Source organism: Rattus rattus, chromosome 4 (genome assembly GCF_011064425.1).
Source record: "Rattus rattus isolate New Zealand chromosome 4, Rrattus_CSIRO_v1, whole genome shotgun sequence".
In the NCBI taxonomy this organism is placed as follows: Eukaryota; Metazoa; Chordata; class Mammalia; order Rodentia; family Muridae; genus Rattus; species Rattus rattus.
The window spans coordinates 28,872,846-28,892,548 of record NC_046157.1 but is presented as its reverse complement, the minus strand read 5'-3'; the positions used below and the strand labels follow the sequence as shown (position 1 = coordinate 28,892,548).

Below are 19,703 nucleotides of genomic sequence, written 5' to 3'. Positions count from 1 at the left end.
TGTGTGTTCATTTGTCCATTAATGACACATAGCTTTTAACTACTGTGAAAAAATGCTACCCAGGCCACTAATATGTGGCTATCTACTTGATTCACTTTGATTTCCTTTCAGTACTTATTAGTTGTCTAAAAGCAGATTGTTTCATCAAAGGGTAACTTTGTTTATTTTCTTTTGAGGCTTACCCAGTTCTGTATTCTATGATTGCACCATTTGTAATCTTATCAGTGATGCATAGAGACTCTGGATTTTCACAGAATGATCAACACTGTTCCTTTTGATTTTATGTAACAGTCAGCTAATTGGTGTGAAGTTTCACCCATTTAAATTGTTTACTAAAACAAAGAATTCTTAAAGTATCTGCAATTCCTGTCTTTTTATTCTTTTAACATTAGCACCATAAAAAAACAAAAAACAAAACAATATATCCTTTTCTCTGTTGTTATTGTCTTATGATTTCATTCTTGAAGTTTTATCTGATAAAGAACTTTTCTTCAGTATTGAGGACTGCCTCTTCCAATATTATGTTAATCAGAGGATGTTCTCACAAATGATAATTCAGTAGGCCTAGCTGGTAAAGTGGTAAAAATCCCAGCGTAACATGCATGGGGAGACAGAACTTGATTTAATAGTATGGACTTTAGCAACAGTATTCAATGATAACATTTGAACCTGTTTCCAGTTAACAGTGGGTCACTTGTGTTTCCCTGGAGTATGGTGACATAGGACCAAATAACCTGAAAAGTACTTCGAAATTAAGTGGATATAGCTTTTTTTTAATGAATGCCTAAACATGTAATATTTATAGCACATTCTGAATGGTAGACTCTATTGTGTGTGATGTTGCCCTTTTAAATGTAGTTACGAAGCTCTGACAAATAGTCAAAGGCTTTCTGACCCTGCCGTAAAAACCTGTACACCTACTTGTAAAAACAAAGCTGGACAGACATGGCTCTGTCTTCAGTCTAACCCTTCAGCAACAGGAGATGGATTAAAGTCAGGCTCCAGCAATGAGAAGACTGATGTAGCAGTTCAACCCAGGGAATGATCATTTGTGTGTGTCCATTCACGTTGGCGGTATTCACGGTGTAGTCGGTATTCATGGTGTAGTCGGATCTTCAGATAGAGTTCATGAGGCTTTCATGCCTAATGATTCTCACAAATGTTGCTGACGTTAAAGCTATGTTTCTATGTGAAGTGTGTCTTACTCATGATACAAGAGAATTGCAACTGAGATCTAAACTTATGTCACCTGACAACCAATAACATCTGTGACGTGGTTTCTCCATACGCACAGGTGTGAAAGTCTCATTGTTGAATAATGACAAATGTCTTTCAACGTTTTCTCTTTAATGATGGCATATCCAATGTTGTGTTTGTATCTTTTTTCCAAGACACGGTCTTTTTCTATGGTTCAGGCTAGCCTTATACTCCCCATCTTCCTGCCATAGCCTCTATGTTGCTGGTATTACATGCATGGTCCCATTTCCATCATTTCACAGGTTTTCGATTTAAAATGGAGTCTACAGATGAATTGACCTTTAATTTTGTCTTCTAAAAACATATTAATAATTTAGAAATAAGTAGATAAGAGATGTGTGTATTTTTTTAATTTTTATTTTTCTTGGATATTTTATGTATTTACATTTCAAATGTTATCCCCTTCCTCCTCTCTCCCATACCCCCTGCTGCCTCCCCCTGCTTCTGTGAGGATGCTCCCACTCCCACCCACCCACTCTAACCTCAATGCCTTGGCACTCCCCTACACTGGGGAAATGAGCCTTCACAGTACCAAGGACTTCTCCTCCTATTGATGCAAGACAATGCTATCCTCTGCTACATATGTGGCTGGAGTCATGGGTCCCTCCATGTGTTCTCACTGGTTGGTGGTTTAGTCCCTGGGAGCTCTGGTGGGGTCTGGTTGGTTGATATTGTTGTTGTTCCTATGGTGTTGCAAACCCCTTCAGCTCCTTCAGTCTTTTCTCCAACTCCTCCACTGGACTCTCCTTGTTTAGTCTAATGGTTAGCTGCAACCATCCTCATCTGTATCAGTAGGGCTCTGGCAGAGCCTCTCAGGAGACATCCGTATCTGGCTCCTGTCAGCAAGCACTTCTTGGCATCAGCAATAGTGACTGGGTTTGGTGGCTGCGTATGAGATGGATCCCCAGGTAGGGCAATCTCTGGATGGCCTTTTCTTCAGTCTCTGCTCCACTCTTTGTCCCTGTATTTCCTTCCATAAGTATTTTGTTTTCCCTTCTAAGGAGAAATGAAGCATCCATATTCTGATCTTCCTTCTTCTTGGGTTTGATATGTTCTGTGAATTTTTTCTTAGGTATTCCAAGCTTTTGGGCTAATATCCACTTATCAGTGAGTGCATGCCATGTGTGTTCTTTTGTGACTGGGTTACTCCACTCAGGATGATATTTTCTAGTTCCATCCATTTGCCTAAGAATTTCATGAAGTCATTGCTTTTAATAGCTGAGTAGTATTCCATTGTGTAAATGTACCACATTTTTGTTTCCATTCCTCTGTTAAAGGACATCTGGGTTCTTTCCAGCTTCTGGCTATTATAAATAAGGATGCTATGAACCTAGTGGAGCATGTGCCCTTGTTATATGTTGGAGCATCTTTTGGGTATATGCACAGGAATGATATAGCTGTGTCCTCAGGGAGTACTATGTCCAATTTTCTGAGGAACTGCCAGACTGATTTCCAGAGTGGTTGTACCAGCTTGCAATCCCACCAACAATGGAGGAGTGTTTCTCTTTCTCCACACCCTTGCTAGCATCTATTTGCCTGAGTTTTTTATGTTAGGCATTCTGACTAGTGTGAGATGTTATCTCAGGGTTGTTTTGATTCGCATTTCCTAAATGCCTAAGGATGTTGAGTACTTCTTTAGGTGCTTCTCAGCCATTCGGTATTCCTCAGTTGAGAATTCTTTAACTCTGTACCCCATTTTTAATAGGATTGTTTGATTCTCTGGAGTCTAATTTCTTGAGTTCTTAGTATATATTAGATATTAGCCCTCTATTGGATGTAGGATTGGTAAAGATCTTTTCCCAATCTGTTGGTTGCCATTTTGTCCTACTGACAGTGTCCTTTGCCTTACAAAAACTTTGCAATTTTATGAGGTCCCATTTGTTGATTCTTGATCTTAGAGCATAAGCCATTGGTGTTTTGTTGAGGAAATTTTCCCCTGTGCCTATGTATTCGAGGCTCTTCTCTACTTTTTTTTTCTATTAGTTTGAGTGTATCTGGTTTTATATGGAGGTCTTTGATCCACTTGGACCTGAGCTTTGTACAAGAAGGTAAGAATGGGTCAATTTGCATTCTTCTACATACTGACCCCCAGTTGAACCAGCACCATTTGTTGAAAATGCTGTCTTTTTTCCACTGGATAATTTTAGTTTATTTGTCAAAGATTAAGCAACCATAGGTGTGTGGGTTCCTTTCTGGGTCTTCAATTCTATTCCATTGGTCTACCTGCCTCTGTACCAATACCATGCAGTTTTTATCACTATTGCTCTGTAATACAGCTTGAGGTTAGGGATGGTGATTCCCCTAGAAGTTCTTTTACTGTTGAGAATAGACTTTGCTATCCTGGGTTTTTTTTTGGTTTTCCAAATCAATTTGCAAATTTCTTTTTCTAATTCAATGAAGAAATGAGTTGGAATTTTGATGGGTATTGGATTGAATCTGTAGATTGCTTTTGACAAGATGGCCATTTTTACTATATTAATCCTGCCAATCCATGAGTATGGGAGATCTTTCCATCTTCTGAGATCTTCAATTTCTTCCTTCAGAGACTCGAAGGTCTTGTCATACAGATCTTTCACTTGCTTGGTTAAAGTCACACCAGGGCATTTTATATTATTTGTGGCTATTGTGAAGGGTGTCATTTCCCTAATTTCTTTCTCAGCCTGTTTATCCTTTGAATAGAGGAAGGCTACTGATTTGTTTAATTTTATATCCAGTCACTTTGCTGAAGTTGTTTATCAGCTGTTGGAGTTCTCTGGTCTAATTTTTGGAGTCACTTAATTGTGCTATCATATCATCTGCAGAGAGTGATATTTTTACTTCTTCTTTTCTAATTTGTATCCCTTTGACTTCACTTTGTTGTCTAATTGCTTTGGCTCGAACTTTAAAGTACTTGAATAGGTAGGGAGAGAGTGGGCAGCCTTGTCTAGTCCCTGATTTTAGTGGGACTACTTCACATTTCTCTCCATTTAGTTGGATGTTGGCTACTGGTTTGCTGTATATTGCTTTTACTGTGTTTAGGTATGGGTCTTAAATTCCTGATCTTTCCAAGACTTTTATCATGAAGGGGTATTGATTTTGTCAAATGCTTTCTCAGCATCTAATGAAATGATCCTGTGGGGTTTTTTTTCCTTGAGTTTGTTTATATAGTGGATTGCGTTGATGGATTTCTGTATCCTGATTGGATCCCAGGGATGAAGCCTACTTGATCAAGGTGAATTATTGTTTTGATGTGTTCTTGGATTCGGTTTGTGAGAATTTTATTGAGTATTTTTGCATCAATATTCATGAGCGAAATTGGTCTGAAGTTCTTTTTCTTTGTAGGGCCTTTGGGTGGTCTCGGTATAAGGGTAATTGTGGCTTCATAGAAGGAATTGGGTAGTATTCCTTCTGTTTCTATTTTGTGAAATAGTTTGAAGAATATTGGTATTAAATTTTCTTTGAAGATCTGATAGAATTCTGCACTAAACCCATCTGGTCCTGGGCTTCTTTTGTGTGGGAGACTTTTAATGACTGCTTCTATTTCTTTAGGGGCTATGGCACTGTTTAAATGGTTTATCTGATCCTGATTTAACTTTGGTACGTAGTATCTGTCTAGAAAATTGTCCATTTCATCCAGATTTTCCAGTTTTGTTGAGTATAGGCTTTTGTAGTAGGATCTGACAATTTTTTGGAATTTCTTCAGTTTCCGTTGTTATGTCTCCCTTTTTGTTTCTGATTTTGTTAATTTGGATAATGTCTGTGTGCCCTCTGGTTAGTCTGGCTAAGGGTTTATCTATCTTGCTAACTTTCTCCAAGAACAAGCTCCTGGTTTTGTTGATTCTTTGTATAGTTCTTTTTGTTTCTACTTGGTTGATTTCAGCTCTGGGTTTGATTATTTCCTAAGGTCTAATCCTCTTGGGTGAATTTGCTTCTTTTTGTTCTAAAGCTTTTAGGTGTGCTGTCAAGCTGTTAGTGTTTACTCTCTCCATTTTCTTTTTGGAGGCACTCAGAGGTATGAGTTTTTCTCTTAGCACTGCTTTCATTGTATCCCATAAGTTTGGGTATGTTGTGCCTTCATTTTCATTAAATTCTAAAAAGTCTTTAATTTCTTTATTTCTTCCTTGACCAAGTTGTCATTGAGTAGAGCATTGTTTAGCTTCTATGTGTATGTGGGCCTTCTGTTATTTTTGTTGTTATTGAAGCCTTAGTTCATGGCGATCTGATAGGATGCACAGGATTATTTCAATCTCTTTGTATTTACTGAGGCCTGTTTTGTGACCAATTATATGGTCAATTTTTGATAAGGTATTATAAGGTGCTAAGAAGAAGGTATATTCTTTTGTTTTAAGATGAAATGTTCTATAGATGTCTGTTAAATCCACTTGGCTCATAAATTCTGTTTCACTATGTCTCTGTTTAGTTTCTGTTTCCATGATCTGTCCATTGATGAGAGTGGTATGTTGAAGTCTCCTAATATTATTGTGTGTGGTGTAATGTATGTTTTGAGCTTTAGTAAAGTTTCTTTTACGAGTGCAAGTACCCTTGCATTTCGAGCACAGATGTTCAGATTTGAGAGTTCAACTTGGTACATTTTTCCATTTATGAGTATTCTTTCCTTATCTTTTTTTGACAACTTTTGGTTGAAAGTTGATTTTATTTGATATTAGAGTGACTACTCCAGCTTATCTCTTGGGACCATTTTCTTGGAAAATTTTTTCCCAGACTTTTACTTTTAGGTAGTGTCTGTCTTTGTCACTGAGGTGTGTTTCCTGTGTGTTTCCTGTATGCAGCAAAATGCTGGGTCTTGTTTACGTATCCAGTCTGTTAGTCTATGTCTTTTTACTGGGACATTGAGTCCATTGATGTTAAGAGATATTAAGGAATAGTGATTGTTGTCTCTTATTTTTGTTGATAGAGGTGGAATTATGTTTTTTTGTCTATCTTCTTTTGGGTTTGTTGAAAGAAGATTTACTTTCTTGCTTTTTCTAGAGTGCAGTTTTCCCTCCTTGAATTGTAGTTTTCCATTTATTATCCTTTGTAGGGCTGGATTTGTGGAAAGATATTGTGTAAACTTGATTTTTGTCATGGAATATCTTGGTTTCTCCATCTATGGTAATTGAGAGTTTTTCTCGATATAGTAGCCTAGGCTGGCATTTGTGTTCTCTTCAGGATCTTCTAGCTTTCATAGTCTCTGTTGAAAAGTCTGGTGTAATTCTGATAGGTCTGCCTTTATATGTTACTTGACCTTTTTCCCTTACTGCTTTTAATATTCTTTCTTTTTTTTGTGTATTTGATATTTTGACTATTATGTGATGTCAGGCATTTCTTTTCTGGTCCAATCTGTTTGGAGTTCTGTAGGTTTCTTGTATGTTTATGGACATCTCTTTCTTTAGGTTTGGGAAGTTTTCTGCTATAATTTTGTTGAAGATATTTACTTTCCCTTTAAGTTGGGAATCTTTGTTCTCTTCTATACCTATTATCCTTAGGTTTTGTCTTCTCATTGTGTCCTGGATTTCCTGGATGTTTTGGGCTAGGAGCTTTTTGCGTTTTACATTATCTTTGATGGTTGTGTTGATGTTTTCTATGATATCTTCTGCTCCTGAGATTCTCTCTTCTATCTCTTGTATTCTGTTGGTGATAGGTGATACTTACATCTATGACTCCAGATCTCCTTCTTAGGCTTTCTATCTCCAGCATTGTCTCCCTTTGTGATTTCTTTATTGTTTCTATTTCCATTTTTAGATCCTGGTGGCTTTGTTCAATACCTTCATCTGTTTGGTGGTGTTTTCCTGTAATTCTTTAAGGGGTTTTCATGTTTCTTCTTTAGAAGCATCTACTTGTTTACATGTGTTGTCCTATATTTCTTTAAGGGAGTTATTTATGTCCTCCTTAAGGTCCTCTATCACCAACATGAGATATGATTTTGAATCCAAATCTTGCTTTTCTGGTGTGTTGCGATATCCAGTATTTGCTGTGGTAGGAGAACTGTGTTCTGATGATGCCAAGTAGTCTTGGCTTCTGTTGCTTAGGTTCTTGTGCTTGCCTCTTGCCATCTAGTTATCTCTGATATTAGTGGTCTTGTTGTGTCTGACTGGAGTTTGTCCCTCATATGGGCCTGTGAGTCTGAGAGTCTGTGAGCCTGTGAGCTTGTGAGCCTGTGATGTTTGGAGTGAGAGTGCTACTGGCAGATCAGCTCTCTGAAGGCAGGTTTTGGGTCTGAGAGCTGTGGGACAGCCCTGCTCTGGGGACAGATGTAGACTAGAAGGGTCCTTTCCTAGGCCTCCCTGCGGCTTCTGTGCCCTTTGAGCTCCCTGTGTGTTTCTCCTTGGACAGTCAATGGATAGAAAATGGGGTCCCACCTGTGGCTTAGGAGGGAGAGTGCTCCTAGCAGCCCAGCTCTCTGCACGCAGGTTTTGTGTCTGAGGGCTATGGGACCACCCTAGCTCTGGGCACAGATGGAGATCAGAAGCAAGAGATGTATGTGTGTATGTTACCGCTTTTTAAAAAGAGAAATTATTTTTATTTTTTTAGATTTATTTTATGTGCTTTGAGTGTTTTGTGCACTTGTATGCCTGTGCTCATGCAGGTCAAAAGTGGGCATCAGATTTTCTGGAACTGGAGTTATAGATATTTGTGAGACACCATGTGGGTGTTGGAAATCAAACCCAGGACCTATTCAAGGACAAATGCTCTTAACCACAGAGCCATCTTTCCAGTTCCTATTATAGCTTCTTAAACTGGGTGTTGCTGACCATACATATATGTGAAGCCTTTTAAATGAATGTGGAGGGAGGGCCCCCCAAATAGTAAAGGCTTCTGAACACAAACAACAAAATTTAGTTCAAAATCCATGGTGTAATGGGTCTGAGTGCTTCTGGCACCTCTGTTGTTAAGAATGACTTTGCCGAGGCCAGGGTTCTGAGCACATAATGTGTGTAACCGTGCATAGTGTCGTGATGCATGCTGCCAGCATACACTGCCTGCGGGACCTTGGCTTATACAAACAGCGTTCTGCCCCATAGAAACCTAACAATTTAACTCTGGATAATACTTCCATTATTGTCCTACCATCATCCTTAGCATTTCAGTACCAGGTTAGTATATGTTTGGGTTGTACTGCATTAAATCTTCCATATTAAAAAAAAAAATGCTGGGGTTGGGGATTTAGCTCAGTGGTAAGGTCCTGGGTTCGGTCCCTAGCTCTAGGAAAAAAACAAAAAAAACAAAAAAAAAATGCTGTTTGAGTCACTGACATGATTTTCATCTTAAAAATCATGTGATGAATCTGGGTATAGAATTAGGAAAAACCCTTAGCAATTTCCGAGGTGCCTGTCAACACATTTCCTTCGTTTTGTCCCACACATGGATGGCAAATGGCATTCTTAGCACCAACTGCTATAAAATCAACCTACGGGACTCAGAAAAACCCCGATGGTGCTCTGGCTTCCCGTGTATCAAGTCCTTAGCTACAGAGTAATCCCTTGTGTAGAAGTAAGTGGATGTAGCCAATAGCATGCACATTTCCTTGTCTCTATTTTACTTGGCAAAACTATAGGTAAACTAAGAATTACATTGCAATAATGTCTTTGTGGTTGATTATCCATACGCGTCTGATTTGTAAACCATTTTATATACCCGTTGCCCAGAGTCAGTAAGAACTTCTCTGGTGAAAGGGGTTTAAAAGTGAAGACAGTTCAGAAGCCCCTGATATGTATCTCCTACAAGAAGAATGACTCGCATTTAATCTTCCTTTTCACCCATGAAGCGGAGGACTGCTTGTAAACATCTAATTCTCAATCTGCACCTCTGACTGAACGTAAAGCCTTTCTGTTTGCTCTGGTTAGATGTGGTGTCTACCCCCTGGACAGTTGAATCTGGAGGCGATCAGCTGAGAACCATGACCTACACTATAGTCCTCAGCAACCCACTTACGGGCAAATGTACTGCCGCCACGGAAAAGCAGGTATGCGACTCGGTCTGGGCTCTCCGTAGACCAGACTGGCCTTGAACTCACATCCTACCTCTGCCTCCTGAGTGTTGGCATTAAAAGCTACATACAAACAAATCTATAAAAATGTGAACAGAAGTATTGTCCAAAACTATATCAATGCCTCAGATGTCTTTGGAAACCAATATGGAGTTGTGGAGGGATGCTGGCAGAGGGGAGGTGGGGCTCACATGAAGGGAGACGGAATAGCAAACATGGCGGATGGTAGGCGATGAGCTCATGAGGGTTCACTGCATCCCTCTTGTACCCATCTACAGTTTTGCTTAATAGAAGAATTTAAAATGAGTATCTCTAAAATCTAACTTACAATAAGATCATGTCAGGGGAGAAGCCCAAAGAACCAGATGGCTGCTGTGACATATGGGAAACATTGTTTTTAATCTTAAACACAAGCCAGTACTCCTTTCAGCGACTAGAATGGCACTGGCTTAGAGCAGAGTGTGTTTGGCCAGTCTGGGCTGGAGTCTAGTGCACCTGAAGAACACTGCAAACAGCCGTGAACACTGAAGGAGGTGTTGTTTCGGTTTTTCCATCAGCGTTACAGAAAACGTGATTCACTTATCGTCTTTAACATTTTAAAAGGTTGTCACAGATACAAGAAGAGATGGGTGTTTTGGAATAGGAGAATCTTCTATAAACTTAGGAGCCAGTCCTTCCTCCTTCAATGATGGGTAGAAGTGTGGTTAAGTGAAAGCTTTAGTTGACAGACCCCTTAAGTTAGGGAAAGTGATGTTTTGTCTGGTTGCTTTATTTTTTTTGGCTTTTTTTTTTTTTAAACATTTGGCTTTGTTAAAGTTTGACGAATGTGGGAGTTATGGCCCTTCTACTATTCAATTAATTTTTGAATTGTCAACTTAATTTTTTAACTTAAAACTCATTATAGCCAAGAAACACAGAACGATTATGCGATTTATTTCTCACGCTGTCCTAACTTGTCATAAGATTTTCGATGTGTTTTGTATTTGTGAGGAGGAACTTCAGTATATATGCTCTAAATTGCTGGGGAACATATTGAAAAACCCACGTAAACATTTTTTATCTTACTTCGGCAGACACTGTATAAAGAGAGCCGGGAAGCCCAGTTTTATTTAGTAGATTCAGAAGTGCTGACACACGACGTCCCCTACCACGACTACTTCTACACTTTGAATAGATACTGCATCGTGCGCTCTGCAAAACAGAGGTGCAGGCTGAGGTGGGTCGCTGCAAGCGTACATGAGTGAGTAGACCAGGGTGTGCTGTGTAACACCAGACTGAAGTCTTAGTCAGGCACCACAGAGCTTCGCTTCTTACCTAAATCACATGTCCAGCAGTGTTCGGGAGGTGGGGCTCCGCACTCAAGACTGGAACTGATAAACGTGTGGGCATCCTGGGGCCTCACAGTCTAGAATAAATGCCCTTCAGTTGCCACAGGAATAAAGGCTGTAGAATTGGCCAGAGCTAGTCCCATGCTCCAGTGTAAGCGTCTCAAGCGTCAGGAGTTTTAGGAGAACGCATGGTGAGCCACACGGCGCTCTGCTGTGGTGCGAATGAAGAGGGTTGTCACCTTGAAGAGCAATGGCCATCGCAGGCTGTGCTGGCCCTAATTAATAGAATTACTTTCGACTAGTGTGCGATCACTAGAGATCCCCGGGGCATTTAGAAATTTACTTAATTCCTTAGCATTTCCTGAAGCCTTCATTGCTTTTTAGGCGAGGGTAGAGTATTCCACTTTGATGAGGTTATTAGCAACTCCCAATGTTTTTAAAAGAAGAACAAATTTTATTTCACAATAGTAATGGCATTTAATTCTTTTGGCTTCCCACAGAATGCAACCTCACGTTTCACTGCAGTGAAATAGCTAAAGTAGTGGGCACAGTCCCCTGAACTCTTCTGGTCTCCTCTGCTGGCTAAAGTCTGTCTCTAAAGAAATATTATTTTCTTCTCTTCCTATTAGAGTCTCCACAGACTTGAAATACAGGAAACAACCGTGGGGCCTTATCAAGTCTTTAATCGAGAAGAATTCCTGGAGTTCGCTGGAGAACTATTTCAAACAGCTTGGTATGTAGGCTTTCATGCATTGGTATTTTCCAAGGTCTCATTTAAAACAGGCTGTTCTTCATTAGGATCACACGTCAAAAATTCACGTACATCACGGTCAACCTTTCAATACTCACAAACGCTGTAAAAGAGAAGCATGATTGTTTTTCCCCACTTTACCGTCAAGGAAATCCCGAGTACATTTAAGTGACTTGTCCAAGATCACACACACTGCCTGTGCAGGGAGCCAGGAGGCTAAACACAGAGAGAACTTCCAAAACTAGGTTATAGATCCTCTTGTCCTCTGTCACAACTGCAGGGCCCCAGGTCTACACCTGTCTTTTTTTTTTTTTTTTTTTTTTTTTGGGAGCTGGGGACCAACAGGGCCTTGCGCCCAGGCAGCGCCACTGAGCTAAACCCCAACCTCTACACCTGTCTTCTTAACTGCGGCTTTCCTGGGCTTATGTAGGCCCACTTGGCAATGGTGCTGTGTTTGTGTGTGGATTTACTGGAGGTGTGCTGGTAGCTGACCAAGAGAGACAATGCAGCTGTTACGCTGGGATACTTCTTAATATACACAGAAGGAATGCTGCATATCTGAACATAATTAATTCTAGTGAAGGAAAGGCCCAAAGCCAGCCATCTCTAGCGACTTCAGGCTGCAGGCTTGCTTTTACTCTGCTGGATACTTGTCCTCCGGCTTTTTTCCCTCTGGCTGTTTAGTTGTTAAACTTCTCATCAGCACCAAAGAAGTTTGGCCACTTGCTAAGGAGATTCTGAAAAAAAAAAAAAAAAAAAAAAAGACCAAGCAGAGGGAAGGTCTAAAAATAAATGACAGAAATGAGATATTTAGGTTGTTTCAAGATTCCTTTTTTTTTTTTTTTTTTTTTAACTTGAATATTTTTTATATACATTTCGAGGGTTATTCCCTTTCCGGGTTTCCGGGCAAACATCCCCCCCCCCCCCTTCCTTATGGGTGTTCCCTCCCGACCCTCCCCCATTGCCGCCCCCCCGACAGTCTAGTTCACTGGGGTTCAGTCTTAGCAGGACCCAGGGTTCCCCTTCCACTGGTGCTCTTACTAGGCTATTCATTGCTACCTATGAGGTCAGAGTCCAGGGTCAGTCCATGTATAGTCTTTAGGTAGTGGCTTAGTCCCTGGAAGCTCTGGTTGCTTGGCATCAAGATTCCTTTTACCAGACGTTTTCTTTCCAAACGTTAGAACTTCTACACGCTACCCTCTCCTTTAGGGTTAAGAAGCGCTGATAGATCCTTCCTTGGAAACCTTTCTAACGACCCCGTGGATGTGTGTGGAACCCTCGTTTTCACAACTGAAGCCATTACATTAATATTTAATATAGCACGTAGCAAGTTTCCACTGATGACCTCATCATTTATTGATACACATTCTTCGTAGAATAAGGAAGTCTACTGTAGGGTCATTATAGTCTCTAAAGCTTTTAATTAAGAATAAAGTTTGAATCTAGTCTGTAAAACCGGAGGTTTGATAAGAGAGGGTTATCAAGGCTCAAACAAGCCCACCTACGCATGCGCGTGCGCGCGCACACCCTCTCTCCCCCACACAACTTGTGCCCTATAGTTGAGGAAGCTTCCTTCTTATCCATTTGTTTTTAAAAATTCTTCTCAGAATCAGATTTGTTAATGGAAGAGTCCGTGTTGAGTCAACCCATGGAAGATGCTGGAAAACTTAGCAGCCTACGCCGGAGACGGCGGACCTTGAACCGGACAGCAGAGCCGGTTCCAAAGCTGCCCTCTCAGCGCTCTCCTACAGATTTGGGCTTCGAGGCCAAAGACGATATTACAGGTAGCTGTCGCTATTAAACAGACAAAAGACTTACCCTTAGGAAGCATGGGGTGCCTCTTGTCTTTGAGGAATGCCATTTAAGAAAGCCTGCCTTTCTCTTCTTTTTGATAATATTTATTAATACTCTGAATTTCTTAAGAGCAGCTACTGTAGAAGCCTAAAGAAACAGCTGGGATGTGGCAGGTATATGACGAGTAGAATATTTCAGTTGGCCTGCACAGCATTAAAATTTTTTAGATTGCTTGGCCTGGTGCCCGCCTTTAGTCCGAGCGCTCAGAGGTAGAGGCAGGTAGATCTTGGTGAGTTTGAGGCCAACCTGATCTATCTAGTGAGTTCCAGGCCAGCCAGGATTACTTAGTGAGATGCTACCTCAAAAAATAATTGGGTATTTAAATAAAATATTATGTTTGTGTGGCTCTGTACCAAGTCCCTTCAGACAGTCTGTGTTGTCCATCTGGACTCTGTCCCCAACATGAGCCACTAGCCCCAAGCTTCTGTTTATTTCCTGCTTAACATCTACAGACATCTGATGTTTAGCTCTGAGTGTACTGCTGAGGGCTAGCCTGGGCAAACTGCTGAGATGGAGCTTGACCATCAGTTTCAAGTTAATTTTAGATGATTATTGACTTTGAGCAGTGTTCACAGCCCTCTCTCTCTCTCTCACCTCTCACCTCCAGGAAAGAGGAAGGCGGTGGACAGTTGTGACACGGCCCTTATCGTGGTGATGAGCGTATTGTAAGTATCCCTTGTATATCCTTTGTTCATATCGTCATCGGTTTTTAAGTAGGTCCCCAAAGAATTGTAAGGCATCCGTGGGTTTTTTTTTTTTTTTTCAAAAGGACTTATTTTTTACTCTGTTCGTGTTAGTGCTTGGCCTGCCTGTCTGTGTGTACTACCTACGGAGGGCAGAAGGAAGCACAGATCCTCTTGGAAGCGGAGTTACATACAGAGGGTTGTGAGCGACTCTGTGGGTGCTGGGAACCAATCCCAGGGAACCAATCCCAGGGAACCAATCCCAGGGAACCAATCCCAGGGCTCCGAAGAGCAGCAGGTGTCCTTAACCGCCTAGCCATCTCATCAGCCTCTGCGTTTGCGTTTTATTGGGTAGAAATGGTCACTGCTGACCACTTTGAACTATAAAACCAGTCTGATAGATTTTGTTTGACAGCTTTTGGTGTATGGTTTTTTGGAATTGTCAAAAGTAAGGGAATATAAAATATATGCTTAGCATTAAAATAAAAAGCAATCCGACTTATTTCTATGAAACCTATGGGTTTTTATGGGAAGTTCTATAAATTTAAAGAAAATACTTGTTGGTAAAATTCTAATAAAATGATTCTACCTTGCTTAAATAGATCAGTGGTGTTCACGTTTATGTGAGTAAGATTTAGTGTTTTGCTAAAATGCAGATGTCTCAGCTCTGATTTTAAAGGTCGTTTCAGAAGACTTTGAATAGTGATCAGGAAATTTTAAAAACATTTTTAAAAATTTAAATTGATTTTTATGTGTATGGGTGTTTTGTCTGCATGTATCTCTGTGTAGCACAAGCATGCCTGGTGAGTACAAAGGCCAAAAGAGGGCATTGGATCCCCCAAGACTGAAGTTACAAAGAGTTGTAAGCAGCCATGTTGGTGCAAGGCTTCGAACAAGAGCAGCTAGTGATGGAATTTAAAGCACACACTGTAGGTTATTCTGATATAGCAACCAGACTGTCAAAAATATTAGGCAATTAGTCTGATGCTTGTAGTATTTATGGGAACCTACCTAGCGAGTTACACCTAAGAGCTCTAATTCTACTGGGCGATAATTTTTGGAATGAAGCTCTTACCTGTTTTTCTTTACTACAGATTTCAGAACAAGCAGAAAGTACTTTTATCCTTTTTAGTGTTTGCTGTCATTCTTGTTGTTGTTGTTTCCTTGACATGGGGCTTGCTATGAAGTCTTAGCCTTGAACTATCTCATGATCCTCCTGCCTCAGCCCCCCTTATGCTGGGACAACCTGTGTAAACCCTGGCCCTCAGATCTCTCTCTGGGTTTCAGAAAAGGTTTTCAGATTCTAATAAAATCAGGTTGCTCTGACATTTTGAATGACAAATATTATTATATTACATCGTAGGAATTTATATATACGTATGCATGTACACATTCATCCCTTCAGTGCCATGATAATTTTACAGATTTGATTTCCTCATTACCTTTAGTTTTCTTACATACCCTCTATACACTTTTTTCACTTTCTGTGCTGCCTGGAACCAAACCCCGGGCCCGGGTGCATACTAAGTAACCATTCTACGGCCGAGCTATGCCCCCAAACACAATCAGTTTAGCTTGAGGCAGGTAAATCTTTTAACAGAACTAAATAAAGGCACATGATACTACTCATCAGTCTGTGTACATGTAATGAGGTCTGTATTCATTTGAAAGGCTGATATTAAAAATAAAACATTAACTTTGAATGTAAAAATTTTATATTTACCGTTAATAATATATGCTTGGGATTTATCTGGTACTTTCTTTGTTCAAAGAGAGTATCTGTATGTATGTATGTATGTATGCACATTTTTTTGCTTCCACTGGGAATAAAAGGTAACATTGCGATGTTCCTAAAATCAGCTGCGTATTGATCTTCCTTTCATTTTTAAAATGCAGTATTATGGGTATGTAATTGCTTAAGCCAGTGTAACCCAAAAATAGACCCTGAAAGCCTACCTGGTAGATTTCTAAGCCAGTGGTTGCACAGGACTGGCTGGGATTGAGCAAAGAAGAAAGGAGAGAGGGGTCAGAGGCCATCTGTGAGTTGTGGCCTTTCGAGGAGTTTTCTTATCACACACTAGGCATTTCCCATCATTCTCTTTGGCATCTATATAATACTTGAAAGTAATTATTTCATACAATGAAATGGGGATAATTTATTGAAATATAGGAAATGGTGTAGATCATATACAGTTGAAAGCTTTTGCATATGTATGTTATTTTACTCTGTTTTTTAGTCGTGGAAGGGGGTCTTGGGGTGGGGTCTGCCTCTGTAGTCCAGGCTGCCCTGCGGTCTCCAATCACAATAGATTCTCTTGACTCTACCATGAGGGTGCTGGGCTTCCTCTGCAGTGCAGGTCAGTGTGGGTTAACCACTGTCCTTTACTTGGCACAGTTTGCTGCTGCTAGTTCTGCTGAATGTGACACTGTTTCTGAAGTTGTCAAAGATAGAACACGCCACCCAGTCCTTCTACCAGCTTCACCTCCAAGGAGAGAAATCTTTAAAGTAAGTTCCCCGCCTCAGCCCTGCCTGTTTTCACGGCCTGTTTCTCTGTTGTAGAAAATTTAACTTTTTGGTCTGCTGTATCTTGTCATGCACGCTTAGTTCTCCCCCTCCCCGCCGCCTGGGGTGGTGGTGGCGACGGCGGCAGCAGTGGGTATGATTTTGTGTTTCATTTGCAATAAATGGAGCACAATAATTTCTGTAAATAAAAGATCAGCAGCTGTTTTATGATTTAATTTTTTTTCTTCTAGTTTAGTCTCTGACAGGCTCTCAAGAACGGAAAATATTCAAAAGAACAAAGATCAGGCCCACCGTTTAAAAGGAGTACTCCAGGATTCCATAGTGATGTTGGAACAGGTAGGCCAGGTTGTTCCTCAGGGGTGTGAATGGGCGGGTTGTCAGCTTGGGACGTCTGTAGACTTCTACAGCTGCTTACTAACTCTGCTCCCACTTCAGCATTCTCTTTTGGTTCAGGTGTTTCTCTCACTCCATGCATGTCCATGTCTTATAGAGAGGAGAAACCTCCTTTCTTCCTTCTATAACCATATCTACAAATTGTCCTATCCTAGACCCCCTTTGCTCTTTGGATTAGTGCTAGGAACATTTGACACAGCTTTGTGAAGTCTGCGCTTAGCACAGTACCCAACCCAATCCAGGTTTGCTGGATGAGCGAATGAACAAATACAGTAAGGAATACGGAATATTTCTTGGTCTCCAGTTGCTTTGATTTTGTGAGAGAAGTCAGTTACCCTACAGGCTTTCATGTCTGTTTTTAAAAGTGCAGAGTTAAGTAGTATAGAAGTATGAAGTGGGTAGTGCTCTAGGAGCTCCGAGGCAGGGTGGTTAGGGAAGATCGTATGGGGTCAGCAGGTACAGGTAAGTTTTAGAACTGTGAAGAGGATCTTGGATTAGGAAGACGTGACTCAGCCATGGGGCACGAGGTGTTCAGGGAAGAGTGGAAAAGACCACTGAGCCTTGAGGAATGTCTAAGAAAACAAGCCTTTCCCTCTGGATAGTCAGATGGACTTCCTGGAATGTACACTGAATGAAAAACTATGGCCCTCTAGTACCTGGTAAGAACTCTCTAGAATTCATATAGCAGATACTGGAGAATCAGATATTTGATGATCTTTTTTATTTGAGCATCTTATCTATCTATCTATCTATCTATCTATCTATCTATCTATCTATGTATTGATGTAGATGCTCAAATCAAATACACACATATATATGTATATATACATACACATATATGTATATATATACATACACAGACATACATATACACATACACATAGATCTTTTGGAGTAAAATAACTGGCAAAAATCGAAGTCTGATTTTTGATCATTCTGTTTGCAGCTGAAGAGCTCACTCATTATGCTTCAGAAAACCTTTGATTTACTAAACAAGAACAAGTCTGGGGTGGTTGTGGAGAGCTAGTGCTGAAATGTGGAAATCAAAGAGACATCTGGACCTAGAAGACAACATCTGGAAGGAAACAGAGGATGAAGACTGTCACGGTCAAAAGGACATTTCTGATATTTTTATTACCGGGATTTCTACTAGAAAAGCCTTATTTAAATAACATTTACTCAGTGATTCTCACCAATAGCCTTAAGACTCTATCTTTTCACTTCTTATAGCTATTTTCAAGCTGTGAATTTCTCTAGTGAACCATGAAATATATTTTGGAATTGAAATTCTGTGACACAAAGCGGGGAAGGAAGGCACCCTGGTTACAGTGACTTCTCTTCTCCAGTGAGGCTTGTCACTTGATCCTTTAAATTTACATTAGCACAGAGTCCCTGTGCCCAGTGGGGTGTGTTCATAGCTGAGTCTAAGAGCCTAAAAAGGTAAGAAGGAACCCTTTAATCATTTGTCACCTTAAAGGATCATTTTCCAAGTGCAGACATTCCAGGTTTGTATCTTTAAACTTTACAGTGTCTTCATTGACTTGGCTTCAAGGCCAGTGGTCAGACCTTTTGTATGTCTGAAAGAGTCATTGGCCATGTTGTATCTTAATGAAGGAATATATGTGTATGTATACACACACACACACATATATATACACATACATATATGTGTGTATATGTATATATGTATGTAGGTACATATTTATATCTACCAAAGGTGAGATTACCCTTCATACATCCAAAAGACTGAATAGTAATTTAGGAGAAGGAAGTATTCGAGTTATTAATGCTCAGAATGAACTACTTTTAGTTTTAGAAGCCATAAGATTATTATAAAGTCTGGGCATTTCATGATGGATCAAATGAGACCATGAATTATGCTTGGATTCACCTTAGCAGGGCCCATAATGGAAGTGACCCATGCCATGGAAAAGAATTGATGGCTTTTCAGTAGCAGCTACATACAGCTTCATTCTTTATTCTTCATTCTGTGTGTAGCTTGTCTTGCTGGCAATCAGAAGATAGACAGACAGATACTTGCACTCGCCAGTAAAGACTGGGGGACATACGTGCTGACTGAAGTTGAGAGGCGCAAGCTTGGGCTCTCAGGACAGCTGCTTAGGCATTTGTGAAAAGAAGGACTCTGTGACCAGACTTGAAATTAGCTCCGTCCCCCAGAACTTAGGGAATGTTCAGGATATATTTATTTATTGTTTTGTTCTCTAGAGGTCTTTCTAGAACACGCACATATATTTATTCTTATTGAATATCCATTGTCTTTAAGTCAATGTTTCCTTTCCCTCAGGTCACCAAAGCCAAATGTCACTGTTAACAACGCTTTTGCGAAGCCTGTAGGGAATAAAAATACTGGCTAAAGGGAAGGGTTTCTCTTCACGAATCCTATCTACTCTCCCTGGGGAAGGGGGCTTCAGAGTAATACCTCCTGTTCGGTTTGTTTTGTTTTGTTTTGTTTGTTTTAGGAACATAGGAAGTATCTGGCTGTGTATTAGAGTGAGTGGATTAGAAACTTCAAATTGTTACATTTAGAAAAATGTTAACTGTCAGAGTGAATGTTTTTGTTGTTTCTCTCAGACTACTTCATCACATACCTCAAAGGTTACCAACGTTGCTTTGTAGATAAAACACTAAATATGTATGTAGAATTAAGATCTTAATCTGTTATGTATAGATTGACTTCAATAAAACCCAAAATGTCTAAGTTGTTGTTCTTTCTTCTGTTTCTGCTTAAAAACCAAACCAAACCAAACCTAGAAAGCCTGGAGTAGGGAAAACCTGTACGTAGGCCCACAGTTCTCACAGATTTGTGCAGCGACGAAACCCTAGAGAGGACTCTCTTGGGCAATTTCATTGCAAATGCGCAGACTACTGAATCAAAAGTACCACAGAGGCCTGGCTGGAAGGCAGCCCCAACCACCAGGACTCGCGA

At 40.3% G+C, this 19,703-nt stretch overlaps 1 protein-coding gene across 1 annotated transcript in view; it reads left to right on the top strand.

Annotated features, from left to right (window-relative positions):
- Positions 1-19,475, top strand: part of Gramd1c (GRAM domain containing 1C) — a 101,739-nt gene extending 82,264 nt beyond the window's left edge. The window contains exons 13-20 of the mRNA XM_032899647.1: positions 9,081-9,199; positions 10,297-10,439; positions 11,181-11,284; positions 12,910-13,086; positions 13,764-13,821; positions 16,235-16,345; positions 16,594-16,699; positions 17,703-19,475. Coding sequence (XP_032755538.1) covers positions 9,081-9,199; positions 10,297-10,439; positions 11,181-11,284; positions 12,910-13,086; positions 13,764-13,821; positions 16,235-16,345; positions 16,594-16,699; positions 17,703-17,783 — 899 coding nt within the window. The 3' untranslated portion in view covers positions 17,784-19,475. The remainder of the gene's footprint in view (positions 1-9,080; positions 9,200-10,296; positions 10,440-11,180; positions 11,285-12,909; positions 13,087-13,763; positions 13,822-16,234; positions 16,346-16,593; positions 16,700-17,702) is intronic.
- Positions 19,476-19,703: the final 228 nt, after the last annotated feature.